This window comes from Hemitrygon akajei, chromosome 23 (genome assembly GCF_048418815.1).
Source record: "Hemitrygon akajei chromosome 23, sHemAka1.3, whole genome shotgun sequence".
NCBI lineage: Eukaryota > Metazoa > Chordata > Chondrichthyes > Myliobatiformes > Dasyatidae > Hemitrygon > Hemitrygon akajei.
The window spans coordinates 12,698,844-12,711,959 of record NC_133146.1 but is presented as its reverse complement, the minus strand read 5'-3'; the positions used below and the strand labels follow the sequence as shown (position 1 = coordinate 12,711,959).

Below are 13,116 nucleotides of genomic sequence, written 5' to 3'. Positions count from 1 at the left end.
TATTCCACGCTCTATCTCAATAAATAAATAAATTACACCCCGAGTGACGACAATATTATTGGTACAGGAGATGCCCAATAATGTGTGTATATCATGGACTTAATGCAGAACCATTCTCACCTGACACGGTGCTGGCAGATTGATTGGTAACCATGGCTGGTGTATCATTGAAAGCTCGGTAACCCTTCACCAAAAGCAACAAAGACAAGTTAGGATGTTGAAAGTATTGAGATTGCAAAGCTGTGAGTGTCTAGTTACTGATACACTGCCATAAAGCGATATAAATAACCTTTGAGATTTATTGACACTGAGCGTTCCGGAGAACATTTTGGAGACTGAGCATCAGCGATAGCTATCAGCATTGCCATGACTACTGGAGTCTGCTTTGCCTTACCATTGCTCCTGTCTACACTCTGTGGCCATTTTATTAGGTACACCTGGTCGTTAATGTAAGTATCTAATCAGCTAATCATGTGGCAGAAACTCAATGATTAAAAAGCACGCAGACATGGTAAAGAGGTTCGGTTATTGTTCAGACCAAACATCAAAATGGGGAAGAAATGTGATCAAAGTGATTTTGATTGTTGGTGCCAGATTGGAGGGATTGAGTACATCAGAAACTGTTGATCTCCTGTGATTTTCACGCTCAACCGTCTCTAGAGTTTACAGAGAGTGGCATGAGACACAGGAAACTGCCATCCAGTGAGCAGCAGTTCTGTGGGTGAAAAAGCCTTGTTAATGAGAGAGGTCAGAGGCGAACGGCCAGACTGGTTCAAGCTGACAGGAAGGTGACAGTAACTCAACCACACGTTACAACAGTGGTGTGCGGAAGAGCATCTCTGAACCCACACAACACGTCAAACCTTGAAGCGGATGGGCAACAGCAGCAGAAAACCACAAGCATACACTCAGTGGAGACTTTATTAAGTTCGGGAGCTAAACTACGATTTAACTGGATACCTGGGGCTTTTATAGAGAATCACAGAGATTCGCTAATGGATACAATATGGAGAATAATTACACCTGGAATTAATTACAAAGAAATGGAATTGTCCAGGAATGGTTTAATGAGAAAAACTGATACTTTGGAATAGTTTTCCAGGGTTTTTCCAAATCTTCCACCAGTGTTATAACAGGTAAGTGGGAATCCATTGTGGGAACATCGCTACTGTGGAGGTAGAATGGGCAGTACAGTATCTCAGAAGAAAAGTTGTCTTCGGGCTCAGCGTGTTGCTTTTCTGTTTGATCAACACCGCCCAACTTTACAACAGGAAAAGAACGGTGGAGAGAGTGAGAAATTCCAAGCTGCTGGGTGTCAAGATCCCAGGGTCTCTAACCTGGTCCCAGCATATCAATGCAGCTATAAAGAAGATAAGATGGTGGCTATACTTAATTGGGAGTTTGAAAGAGATTTGGTTTGTCACCTAAAACACTCAAAAACTTCTATAGATGTACCATGGAGAGCATTCTGACAGGCTGCATCACAGTCTGGAATGGGGTGGGGTGGGGCTACTGCTCAGGACCGAAAGAAGCTACAGAAAGTTGTAAAATGAGTCAGCTCCATCATGGGTACTAGCCTCTGTAGTATCCTAGACATGTTAAAGGAGCAGTGCCTCAGAATGGCGGTGTCCATTATTAAGGACCCCATCATCCAGGACATGCTCTCTTCTCATTGTTACCATCAGGCAGGAGGTACAGAAGCCTGAAGACACACACTCAGTGATTCAGGAACAGCTTCTTTCCCTCTGCCATCCAAGTCCTAAATGGACATTGAATCCTTGGACACTACCTCATTTAAAAAAATATTATTTCTGTTTTGTACTATTTTAAAATATATATAGTATAAATAGATATACACACATACATGCCCTTACTGTAATTGATTAACTTTTTTTCTATGTTATGTATTGTATTGAACTGCTGCTGCTAAGCTACCAAATTTTATGATACATGCCAGTGATAATAAACCTGATTCTCATTCTGATCTCTTGTACTGCCATTAACTTTTTTCTAATTGTGATTTCTTTTGCACTAATGTCTTATTTTGCACAGTCTTGTCCTTAAGAGTCTTGTACAATTGATGTTCTGTGTGCTGTTTGTATCTCTATGTGCCTGTGATACTGTTGTATCTATGCCTCATCGTTGATATGATGATAAACTTTGCTTGGCATAAGTTGAGGAATCATTACCCAATGACAATTTTCAGTAAGTAAGCATTCTCTATGCTCTGAAACAGTACCATAAGCCCAAAGGACTATCAGCCATGCACCAGGAGCAGAATGAGGCCATTCAGCCCATTGAGTCTGTTCCATCAATGGAGATGATTTATTATCCCTCTCAACTCCATTCTCCTGCCTTCTCTTTGATGCATAACCTTTGATCAGGAACCTATCAACCTCCACTTTAAATACGCCCAATGACTTGGCCTCCACAGCTGTCAGCGACAATGAATTCCAGACTTTTCACCCTCTGGCTAAAGAAGTTCCTCCTCATCCTTTTCTAAAGGGACATCCTTCTATCCTGAGGCTGTGCCCTCTGGTCCTAGACTCCCCCACTAATGGAAACCTCCTTTCTATGTCCACACTATCTAGGCTTTTCAATATTTGATAGATTAACCTCTGTTTCTCCACAAACACTGCCTGCTCTGTTGAATGTTCCTTCTGTTTCAGAATTTAAATGGCTCTTTTTGTAATTTCGTTCCATGATATCCTGATAAATAAAGATGGATAAATAAAGATTGTCTATCTCTGAATTCATGCTGTTGATGAACTCTCTACAAGACTCCTGGGTAAAAAGTCATTCCTGCCATATCTTGCATTTACCACCCCCCCTCTTTTCAGCCTAAGCCCTGGGATTTCACAACTTTCTAATCTTGGACGTTGCCTGGGAAAGAAGGTGCCAACTTTATTTCTTGGCCAACAGGCAGAAAGATAATGGGAGGGCAGTTTCCATCCTCTGCTGATGAAGTCAGCATCCCAGCAGATGAATCAATGGCTGCTTCATCAAGCAAAGTCATGGATCAACCATAAGACTGCAATCTTCTGAGTGCCAGATACAAGTCTGTTGACAAAGGAAGTTACAAGACATCCAGGTACAATCTCTGGAAAGCCATCTCATAGGCAAAGTAGAAATTCTGGACTAAACCTGAATAAACGAAAGATGTCGACACTTGTGGCAGGGTTTGAATACTGTCACTGCTTATAAAGTTAAATCAAGGCGACAACAGGGCTTCGCTTCCAGATGAGCTCAATGCCTTCTACGCTCGCTTTGACTGTCAAATCACAGAGGGACCGTCACAAACTCCCACATCCCCCGATGATCCTGTGATTTCAGACTCTGTGAGCAGCCTTCAGGAGACTGTGAACCCACAAAAAGCATCCAGCCCAGGCAAGGTACCTGGCCAAGTACTGAAAGCTTATGCTGGTGTTCACGGAGATCTTTAACTTCTCACTTCAGCAGTGTGCGGTACCAATCTGCTTCAAGCAGGCTTCAGTTATACCAGTGCCTCAGAAGAACGTGGTAATCTGCCTCAATGACTATCATCCTCAGTGAGGAAGTGTTCTGAGAGGCTGATGATAAATATCAACTCCTTCTCAAGAAGCGACTTGGATCCATTCTAATTTGCCCACCAGAGCAACAGACCCACAGCAGATGCCATCTCACTGCCTCTTCACTCAACCCTGGAACATCTGGACAGCAAAGGTGCATACATCAGGATGCTCTTTATCAATTATAGATTAGCATTCAATACCATCATCCCCTCTAATCATTAAGCAGCAAAACCTCTGCCTCAGTACCTCCTTGTGCAATTGGATCCTCGACTTCCTCACCTGCAGACCCCAGTCGTTTCAGATCGGCAGCACCATCTTCTCCACAATCTCCATCAGCACGACAAAACTGTGTGTTTTCTCCCCTGCTCTGCTTGCTTTACACTTATGACTGTGAGGCTAAGCACAGCTCCAACATCATAATTAATTTGCTGATGACATCACTGTCGCCGGCAAAATCAAAGGTGGTGATTGGAGGGAGGGAGGGAGGTTGAAAATCTGGCTGAGCGGTGCCACAACAACAACCTCTTACTCCATATCAGCAAGACCAAGAAGCTGATCATAGACTTCAGGAGAAGGGAACCAGAGGCCAATGAGCTAGTACTCATCGGAGGTCAGCAACTTTAACTTCCTAGGTGTTATTATTTCGGAGGACCTGTCCTGGGCCCAGCATGCAAGTTCAAATATGAAGAAAGCATGACAACACCTCTACTTCCTGAGGAGTTTGTTAAGTTAAGGGGTCAGACAGGTGATCTTGTGGACGCAAGAAAGAAACACAGATGGTAGTTTGCCCCCCAGGTGCCAGGGACCGGGTTGTTTCTGATCGCATCTATGATATCCTGAAGTGGGAAGGTGAACAGCCAGAGGTCGTGGTACATATTGGTACCAACGACGTAGGTAAGAAAAGAGAGGATGTCCTGAAACAAACTACAGGGAGTTAAGAAGGAAGGTGAGAAGCAGGACCTCATAGGTAGCAATCTCGGGATTACTGCCTGCGCTGCACGACAGTGAGTTTAGGAATAGAGTAAGGTGGAGGATAAATGTGTGGCTGAGGGATTGGAGCAGGGGTCAGGGATTCAGATTTCTGGATAATTGGGACCTCTTTTGGGGCAGGTATGACCTGTACAAAAAGGATTGGCTGCATGAATCCGAGGGGAACCAGTATCCTGGCAGGGAGGTTTGCTAAGGCTACTGGGGAGAGATTAAACTGGAATCGCTGGGGGGTGGGAACCAAACTGAAGAGACGGAGGAAGCGGCTGTTGGCTCACAAACAGAGAAAGTTTGGAGACAGTGTAGGGGGGAGGATAGGCAGGTGATAGAGAAGGGACGCGCTCAGACCGATGGTTGGAGATGTGTCTATTTTAATGCAAGAAGCATCATGAACAAAGCAGATGAGCTTAGAGCGTGGATCAGTGTTTGGAGCTATGATGTTGTGGCCATTACAGAGACTTGGATGGTTTAGGGGCAGGAATGGTTACTTCGAGTGCCAGACTTTAGATATTTCAGAAAGGCAAAAGAGGTGGGGGTGTGGCACTGCTGATCAGAGATAGTGTCACGGCTGCAGAAAAGGAGGAAGTCATGGAGGGATTGTCTACTGAGTCTCTGTGGGTGGAAATTAGAAACAGGAAGGGGTCAATAACTCTTCTGGATGTGTTTTATAGACCATCCAATAGTAACAGTGACATTAAGGAGCAGATAGGGAGACAGATTCTGGAAAGGTGTAATAACAGGGCTGTCCCAAATATTGATTGGCACCTAGAGCAAGGGGTTTAGATGGGGTGGAGTTTGTTAGGTGTGTTCAGGAAAGTTTCCTGACACAATATGTAGATAGGCTTACAACAGGAGAGGCTGTACTGTACTTGATCTGGTATTGGGAAATGAACCTGGTCAGGTGTCAGGTCTCTCAGTGGGAGAGCATTTTGGAGATAGTGATCACAATTCTATCTCCTTTACCATAGCAGTGGAGAGACTTAGGAACAGAAAAATTAGGTATGTTCCAATGAGACAGGGAGCAGAACTGTGGTGTGTAAAGGCTGTTGAAAATCTTGTCAAGTAGAAAAGAAAAGCTAGGTAATGATAGAGATCTAGAAGATTACAAGGCTAGCAGGAAGGAGCTTAAGAATGAAATTAGGAGAGTCATAAGGAGCCATGAGAAGGCCTTGGTGGGCAGGATTAAGGAAAACCCTAAGGCATTCTACAAGTATGTGAAGAGCAAGTGTATATAACATGAAAGAATAGGGCCAATCAAGTGTGACAGTGGGAAAATGTGCATGGAACTGGAGGAGATGGCAGAGATACTTAATGAATACTTTGCTTCAGTATTCACTACGGAAAAGGATCTTGGTGATTGTAGGGATGACATACAGCGGATTGAAAAGCTTGAGCATATAGACATTAAGAAAGAGGATGTGCTGAAGCTTTTGGAAAGCATCAAGTTGGATAAGTCTCTGGGACCAGATAAGATATACCCCAGGCTACTGTGGGAGGTGAGGGAGGAGATTGTTGAACCTCTGGCAATGATATTTGCATCATCAGTGGGGACAGAAGAGGTTCCAGAGGTTTGGAGGGTTTCAGATGTTGTTCCATTATTCAAGAAAGGGAGTAGGGATAGCCCAGGAAATTATAGACCAGTGAGTCTTACTCCAGTGGTTGGTAAGTTGATGGAGAAGATCCTGAGAGGCAGGATTTATGAACATTTGGAGAGGATTAATATGATTAGGAATAGTCAGCATGGCTTTGTCAAAGGCATTCGTGCCTTATGAGTCTGATTGAATTTTTTTGAGGATGTGACTAAACACATTGATGAAGGTAGAACAGTTGATGCAGTGTATATGGATTTCAGCAAGGCATTTGATAAGGTATCCCATGCAAGGCATATTGAGAAAGTAAGGAGGCATAGGATCGAAGGGGACATTGCTTTGTGGATCCAGAATTGGCTTGCTCACAGAAGGCAAAGACTGTTTGTAGACGGGTCATTACTGCATGTAGGTCGGTCACCAGTGGTGGGTCTCAGGAATCTGTTCTGGGACCCCTACTCTTCATGATTTTTATAAATAACCTGGATGAGGAAGTGGGGGATGGGTTAGTAAATATGCTGATGACACAAAGGTTGGAGGTGTTGTGGATAGCATGGAGGGCTGTCAGAGTTTACAGCGGGACATCGATAGGATGCAAAACTGGGCTGAGAAGTGTGAGATGGTTCATTTTGGTAGGTCAAGTATGATGGCAGAATATAGTATTAATGGTAAGACTTGGCAGTGTGGAGGATCAGAGGGATCTTGGGGTCTGAGTCCATAGGACATTCAAAGCAGCTGCACAGGTTGACTCAGTGGTTGAGAAGGCATATGGAGCACTGGACTTCATCAATTGTGGGATTGAGTTTAAGAGTGAAGAGGTAATGTTGCAGCTATATAGGACCCTGGTCAGACCCCACTTGGAGTACTGTGCTCAGTTCTGGTCACCTCACCACAGGGAGGATGTGGAAACTATAGAAAGGGTGCAGAGGAGATTTACATGGATATTCCCTCAATTGGGGGGCATGCCTTATGAAAATAGGTTGTGTGAACTCGGCCTTTTCTCCTTGGAGCAGCAGAAGATGAGAGGCGACCTGATAGAGGTGTATAAGATGATGAGAGGCATTGATTGTGTGGATAGTCAGAGGCTTTTTCCCAGGGCTGAAATGGCTAACACAAGAGGGCACAGTATTATGCTTCTTGGAAGTAGAGACAGAGGAGATGTCAGGGGTAAGTTTTTTTTTACGCGGGGAGTGGTGAGTGCGTGGAATGGTGACAGTGTTGGAGGCAGATACAATACGGTCTTTTTAGAGACTCCTGGATAGGTACATGGAGCTATGAACATAGAGGCCTATGGGTAACCCTAGGTAATTTCTAAGTAAGTACATGTTCAGCACAACGTTGTGGGCCAAAGGGCCTGTATTGTGCTGTAAGTTTTCTATGTTTCTGTATTTTCTAAGATTCAGCATATCATCTAAAGCTTTGATAATCCTCTATAGATGTGTAGTAGGAAGTATGTTGACCGGCTGCGTCACAGCCTGGCATGGAAACACCAGAAGAAAACCCTACAGAAGTAGTGGGTACGTTCCAGTCCATCACTGGTAAAGCACGCCCACCTTCAGCACATCTACATGAAATACTGTCGAAGGAAAGCAGCTTCCATCACCAGGGACCCGTACCACCCAGGATCCACTACTGCCATCAGGAGGAAGCACATGAGCCTCAGGATTCACACCACAGTTACCGCCACTCAGCTGTCAGGCTCTCGAACCAAAAGCAATAACGTCACCCAGCTTCACCTGCACCACCATTGACATGTTCCCACAAGCTATGGACTCTTCATCTCATGTTCTCAGTATTTATTATAATTTCTTTTAAAATATTTGTGTGTTTGCTTTCTTTTCGTATTTGCACTTCGTTTCTTTTGCACTCTTGCTGAGCGCCCCAGTGCGAGGGAATCTCTTGTTGATTCTGCTATGGTTATTATTCTACTATCGACTTACTGAGTATGCCCACATCTCGTGGCCGTCTATGGTGACATATACCGTGTGTGCTTCAATAAGTTTACTTTGAACTTTCAAACTTTGAAGAGATGAGGAGATTCACAGCCCTTGATATCAGCTTCCCAGGATGGAGGGTGGAAGAGAGGGAGAGAGAGAGAGGGGGAGAGGAGAGAGAGGGGGGAGAGAGAGAGAGAGAGAGAGAGAGAGAGAGAGAGAGAGAGAGAGAGAGAAGGAGGGGGAGAGAGAGAGGGGGGAGAGAGAGGGGGAGAGAGGAGAGAGAGGGGGAGAGAGGAGAGAGAGGGAGAGAGGGAGAGAGAGAGAGAGAGAGAGAGAGAGGGGGGAGGGGAGAGAGAGAGGGAGAGAGAGGGAGAGATGGGGGAGAGGGAGAGAGGGAGAGAGAGAGAGGGAGAGAGGGAAACGGAGAGAGAGAGGGGGAGAGAGAGAGAGAGATTTTCATTTTGGTAGGCTAGGTTTGCATCTGCGGAATCTCATGTTTGTGTACCATTACTAACACGACTCAGTAAAAAGTTTAATCTCACTGCTCCTTTGTCAATCTTCCTCCGCGCATACACAATGAGAAACTCTATACCTCTTGTACAAAGGATTGGAAGTTCGAATCCACAACTTTCTTCATGGCAATGATCACTTGGTCCATGTTAGGAATCTGTTGGAAGAACAGAAATGAATTGTGTGTACTTTTAACACAATGCGTTACCATTGCTGATTCCCCCAACATCCACACTCAAGGACCAAAGGAGCAATTGAAGCAGCTACAGTGAACAGAAGGTCCCTGGGCCCTGTTGTAGAACACAGGCACCTTAGAGAACAGGTTACCAGTTCCCTTAAAATGGAGTCACAAGTAAATAAGGTGGTGAAGCAAGCTTTCGGCGTACCGGCTTTCAGCAGTCAGGGCACTGAATACAGAAGCTGGGAGACAGACACAGATGGCTGTGGCGGCCAAGTCATTGGGTATATTTAAAACGTAGTTTGATAGTTTTTTGATTAGCCAGGGTGTCAAATGTTATGGGGAGAAGGCAGGTGAGTGGGGTTGAATGAGATAATAAATCAGTCATGATAGAATGGTGGACTAGATTTGATGGGCCGAATGGCCCAATTCTTCTCCTAATGTCTTCTGGTTGGTGATATTGTGATTGTACAAGATGTTGATGAGGTCATTGGTGTATTAGAATATCGAACATTACACTACAATACAGGCCTTTCAGCTACAACATTATGCCAGTGTTTTAACCTACTATTAGATCAATCTAACTGTTCCCTCCTTTTTCGATTCATCAGTGTACCTACACAAGAGTCTCTGAAATGTCCCTCATGTATCATCCTCCAGCAGCAACCCTCGCACCTACCTCTGCCACTCCCCCCCCTCCAATCACCTTAAAACGATGCCCTCTCTTATTAGCTACCTTCACCCTGGAGAAAAGTCTCTGACTGCCCACTCTATCTATGCCTCTTACCATCTTGCAATTCGGTTAATTATTGTGTTCAGCTTTGCTTGCACTGTTGTAGGAAGGATGTGCTTAAATTGGAAGGTGTGCACAGATGACTGACAAGGATTTTGCCAGGACTCAAGTGGCTGAGTTATGGACACGTGGACCACTACTCCTCGGGGTGTAGGAGATTGAGGGGCGATCTCATTACTTTACTGGGCTGTGTGCTGGCAACAGCGTTTTTCAGTCGCGCCATTAATAAACTGCTCCAAGGTGGTTTGTGGTAGAGGCATCAAATAACGTCCGACCCGAAGCCATGGAGGGAGCGACAAAGGAAAGAGCTAAAAGAGGAAAGTTTTAAGCAAAACTGAGAAGGAAAGTGATGGAGCAGTTTCTGGACAGGACTCCCATGATGCCGTGGCCAGAGTGACACAGCTAGGAAGATCGGGGAAGAGGACCGGACAGGATGGAGAGAGGAAGCTGGACGTCCCGTACCATGGAAAATTTGGCGCCAGTGGTGAGCCCAGTCACCAGGCCCTGGCTGTTGGTACAATTGGCTTCACACTGACGGAGGGTTGTGTTGATGCTCTCTTGGATGACGCTCAGATTCCGCCGGAGATCCTCCTGCTGCTGGATCAGCTTTGCCGTCGTGCTGTTGATCAGCAGAAGTCTGTCGTTCATTTTCTGGATGTCTGTGAATGAAACACTTTGAATGTTTGGACCAGAGAGATGGAACCAGAATCCCAAAGATCAAATGCTGTTCCCTGTTGGGGGACATTTTACTCCCAGTTTCAATCCCACAGCCTAACGGCTTTATGGCAAGCAAACCTCACACTCAACTGAACAGCTCCAGGCTGGAAGTGGCAGCGCGCTAGCCTAGGGTTTAGTGCAGCTTCCCACAGTGCCAGCAACCGGGAGATCGGGGTCCAATTCCTGCCGCAGTCTGTAAGGAGTTTGTACTTTCTATCCTCCCACATGGCGAGGTGCAGGTTAGGGTTAGTAAATTGTGGACATACTATATTGGCACCAGGAGCTTGGCAACACTTGTGAGCTGCCCCCAGCACATCCTCGGACTGTGCTGGCTGCTGACGCAAACAACGCATACTGTATGTTTCGACGCACATTTGACAAATAAAGCTCATTTTCATCTCTCTTCTGAAGGCTCTCCTCTATCTCCACACACTCTGCCCTTATTTCACAAAAGTACGCACACTTCATTCCTCAAACTCTAAGGCAACACAAAAATATTATTCATTGTAGATCACTCTGCAAGATATACCATTCCGTTTCCTTATAGGATTGACATTAGATCCACCCGATGTCAGTTTTTTTCTTTAATGTCCATTCCACTAGTAAGTCCAATCTCTTGGTGTACAGTGGTGGGAGTGTCTGAAACTGACCCTTTCCCACTTGCACCAACTTTCACCATTTCCTTCTACATGCAGACATGGACCTGGTATTGTTCCAGTCTAAATCCTCACACAGCTTCTCACTCCCTTCATCCATCTCCCGTGTGCCGTATTCTCACTACTTCCCATTTGAATCTATCCCATGTTGAGGGTGTGGCCGTTCCTCCGACTCTGACCCTAACCCTAGCCAGTAAATTTTTTTGATGCAAGGGTGCCTGGCAAAGCCAATACAGACCCAGTCCCACCCTGGTGATTACACACGTCCCATGGATACAACTGGAGAACTGGAAATTTTGGATCAGGAACAAAGACCCTGGGTCTCTGAACCTCTGCGATTCCACCTGGGAAGTTGGGTGTTATGTTTTGTAACCTGAAAACTGATCAAAAGAAAAACACGGGAAAGCCAGGGGAAGAGGTGCCCACTCTTTGTTAGTGAGGTGTGCACACGTGATGTGGTACCGTCATGCCACATGCCATTCACGTACTTTTACATACAACCCGTAATGAATTATGTAAACAGCACGGAGTGCTGAATCAGACAATATATCTACAATTATACCCAGATATTAAATACACAACATCAGGGATCAGCGCCTGCAATTTCGTGAGTCCACTGGAGGCCACAGAAGATGCCTGTCCCGGGGCCGGAGGGTTGCTTTGGTGCTGTTGCTGACTCTGTTTTGTTGTGTTCTGTGTTGCTCTGTTAAGCATGGCAGACATGCGATGTTGGGATGTGTGGCAACGCACATGGTCTGCCCCTAGCACGGGTGGCGTTGGTTGTTAACGCAAGCGACACATTTCACTGTCTGCTTCTGTGCACTCGCGAGTCCCAGCTTGTGAAAAGAAGAGGCGTTGAGCACAGTGTGGAACTCACCATACATAGTGAGAGCCCAGGCAAGTTGGGGGTTTTCGAACAATGAGGAATGATTACTGCAGATGGAAACTTCAGGTCCTGAGGGGACGGGTCAGGGAAGATGTCAAAGTGTGTCCACCAGTGGGAGAATGTTGAATGAGGGGACATCAGAACATGCTTAGAGATTTAAAGCTGAGGTAAGAAGGATCGTTTTCTAATGGGGGGGTGAATTTCTTGAATTCTCTGCGACTGTGGCATGGTAGCCTAGCCATTAGCTCATTGCTCTGCAGCACCAGCGATCGGGATTCGATTCCCACCGCTCTCTGTTCGGAGTTTGTACATGATGGTGTTTGTTTTCTCTGGGTGCCCTGGTTTCCTCCCACATTCTGAAGGTGTACAGATGACGATCAGTAAACATGGGCACGCTACTGATTTCACTGTATCCTTCAATATTTCAACATACATGTGACTCAGAAAGCTCACCTTTAATCTTTAAAGAGTTTTGTGACGGAAATGGGTCACTTACATTTTTGAAACAGTGAGATTCTGAGGACAACTGGCAGAGAAGGGATAATGAGAAGTGGGGCGGGTCAGTGATGAGCTTATTAAATGGGACAGCAGGTTTAATGGGCCAAATCGGCTAAACCAGCACTTACTTTTATCTCTTCTGATTAGTCATATCTATCTGGGGTAGTCAGATAGAAAACAAAACCTCCCTCTACACTGTCCCATCACACACTCCCAGGAGAGGGACAGCACGGGTTAGATACAGAGTGAAGCTCCCTCTACACTGTCCCATCACACACTCCCAGGACAGGGACAGCACGGGTTAGATACAGAGTGAAGCTCCCTCTACACTGTCCCATCACACACTCCCAGGACAGGGACAGCACGGGTTAGATACAGAGTGAAGCTCCCTCTACACTGTCCCATCACACACTCCCAGACTGGGACAGCACGGGTTAGATACAGAGTGAAGCTCCCTCTACACTGTCCCATCACACACTCCCAGGACAGGGACAGTACGGGTTAGATACAGAGTGAAACTCCCTCTACACTGTCCCATCACACGCTCCCAGGACAGGGACAGCACGGGTTAGATACAGAGTGAAGCTCCCTCTACACTGTCCCATCACACGCTCCCAGGACAGGGACAGCACGGGTTAGATACAGAGTGAAGCTCCCTCTACACTGCCCCATCACACACTCCCAGGACAGGGACAGAACGGGTTAGATACAGAGTGAAGCTCCCTCTACACTGTCCCATCACACACTCCCAGGACAGGGACAGTACAGGTTAGATACAGAGTGAAGCTCCCTCTACACTGTCCCATCACACACTCCC

General features: G+C 45.8%; 1 protein-coding gene across 5 annotated transcripts in view; it reads right to left on the bottom strand.

Moving 5' to 3' along the window:
* The window catches only part of LOC140715160 (prominin-1-A-like), a 134,468-nt gene that overhangs the window by 58,571 nt on the left and 62,781 nt on the right, over positions 1-13,116 (bottom strand). For all 5 annotated transcript variants that reach the window (XM_073026940.1, XM_073026943.1, XM_073026945.1 and 2 more), the window contains exons 8-10: positions 10,005-10,201; positions 8,654-8,728; positions 121-184 (exon numbers count right to left, since the gene is read on the bottom strand). In XM_073026940.1, coding sequence (XP_072883041.1) covers positions 121-184; positions 8,654-8,728; positions 10,005-10,201 — 336 coding nt within the window. The remainder of the gene's footprint in view (positions 1-120; positions 185-8,653; positions 8,729-10,004; positions 10,202-13,116) is intronic.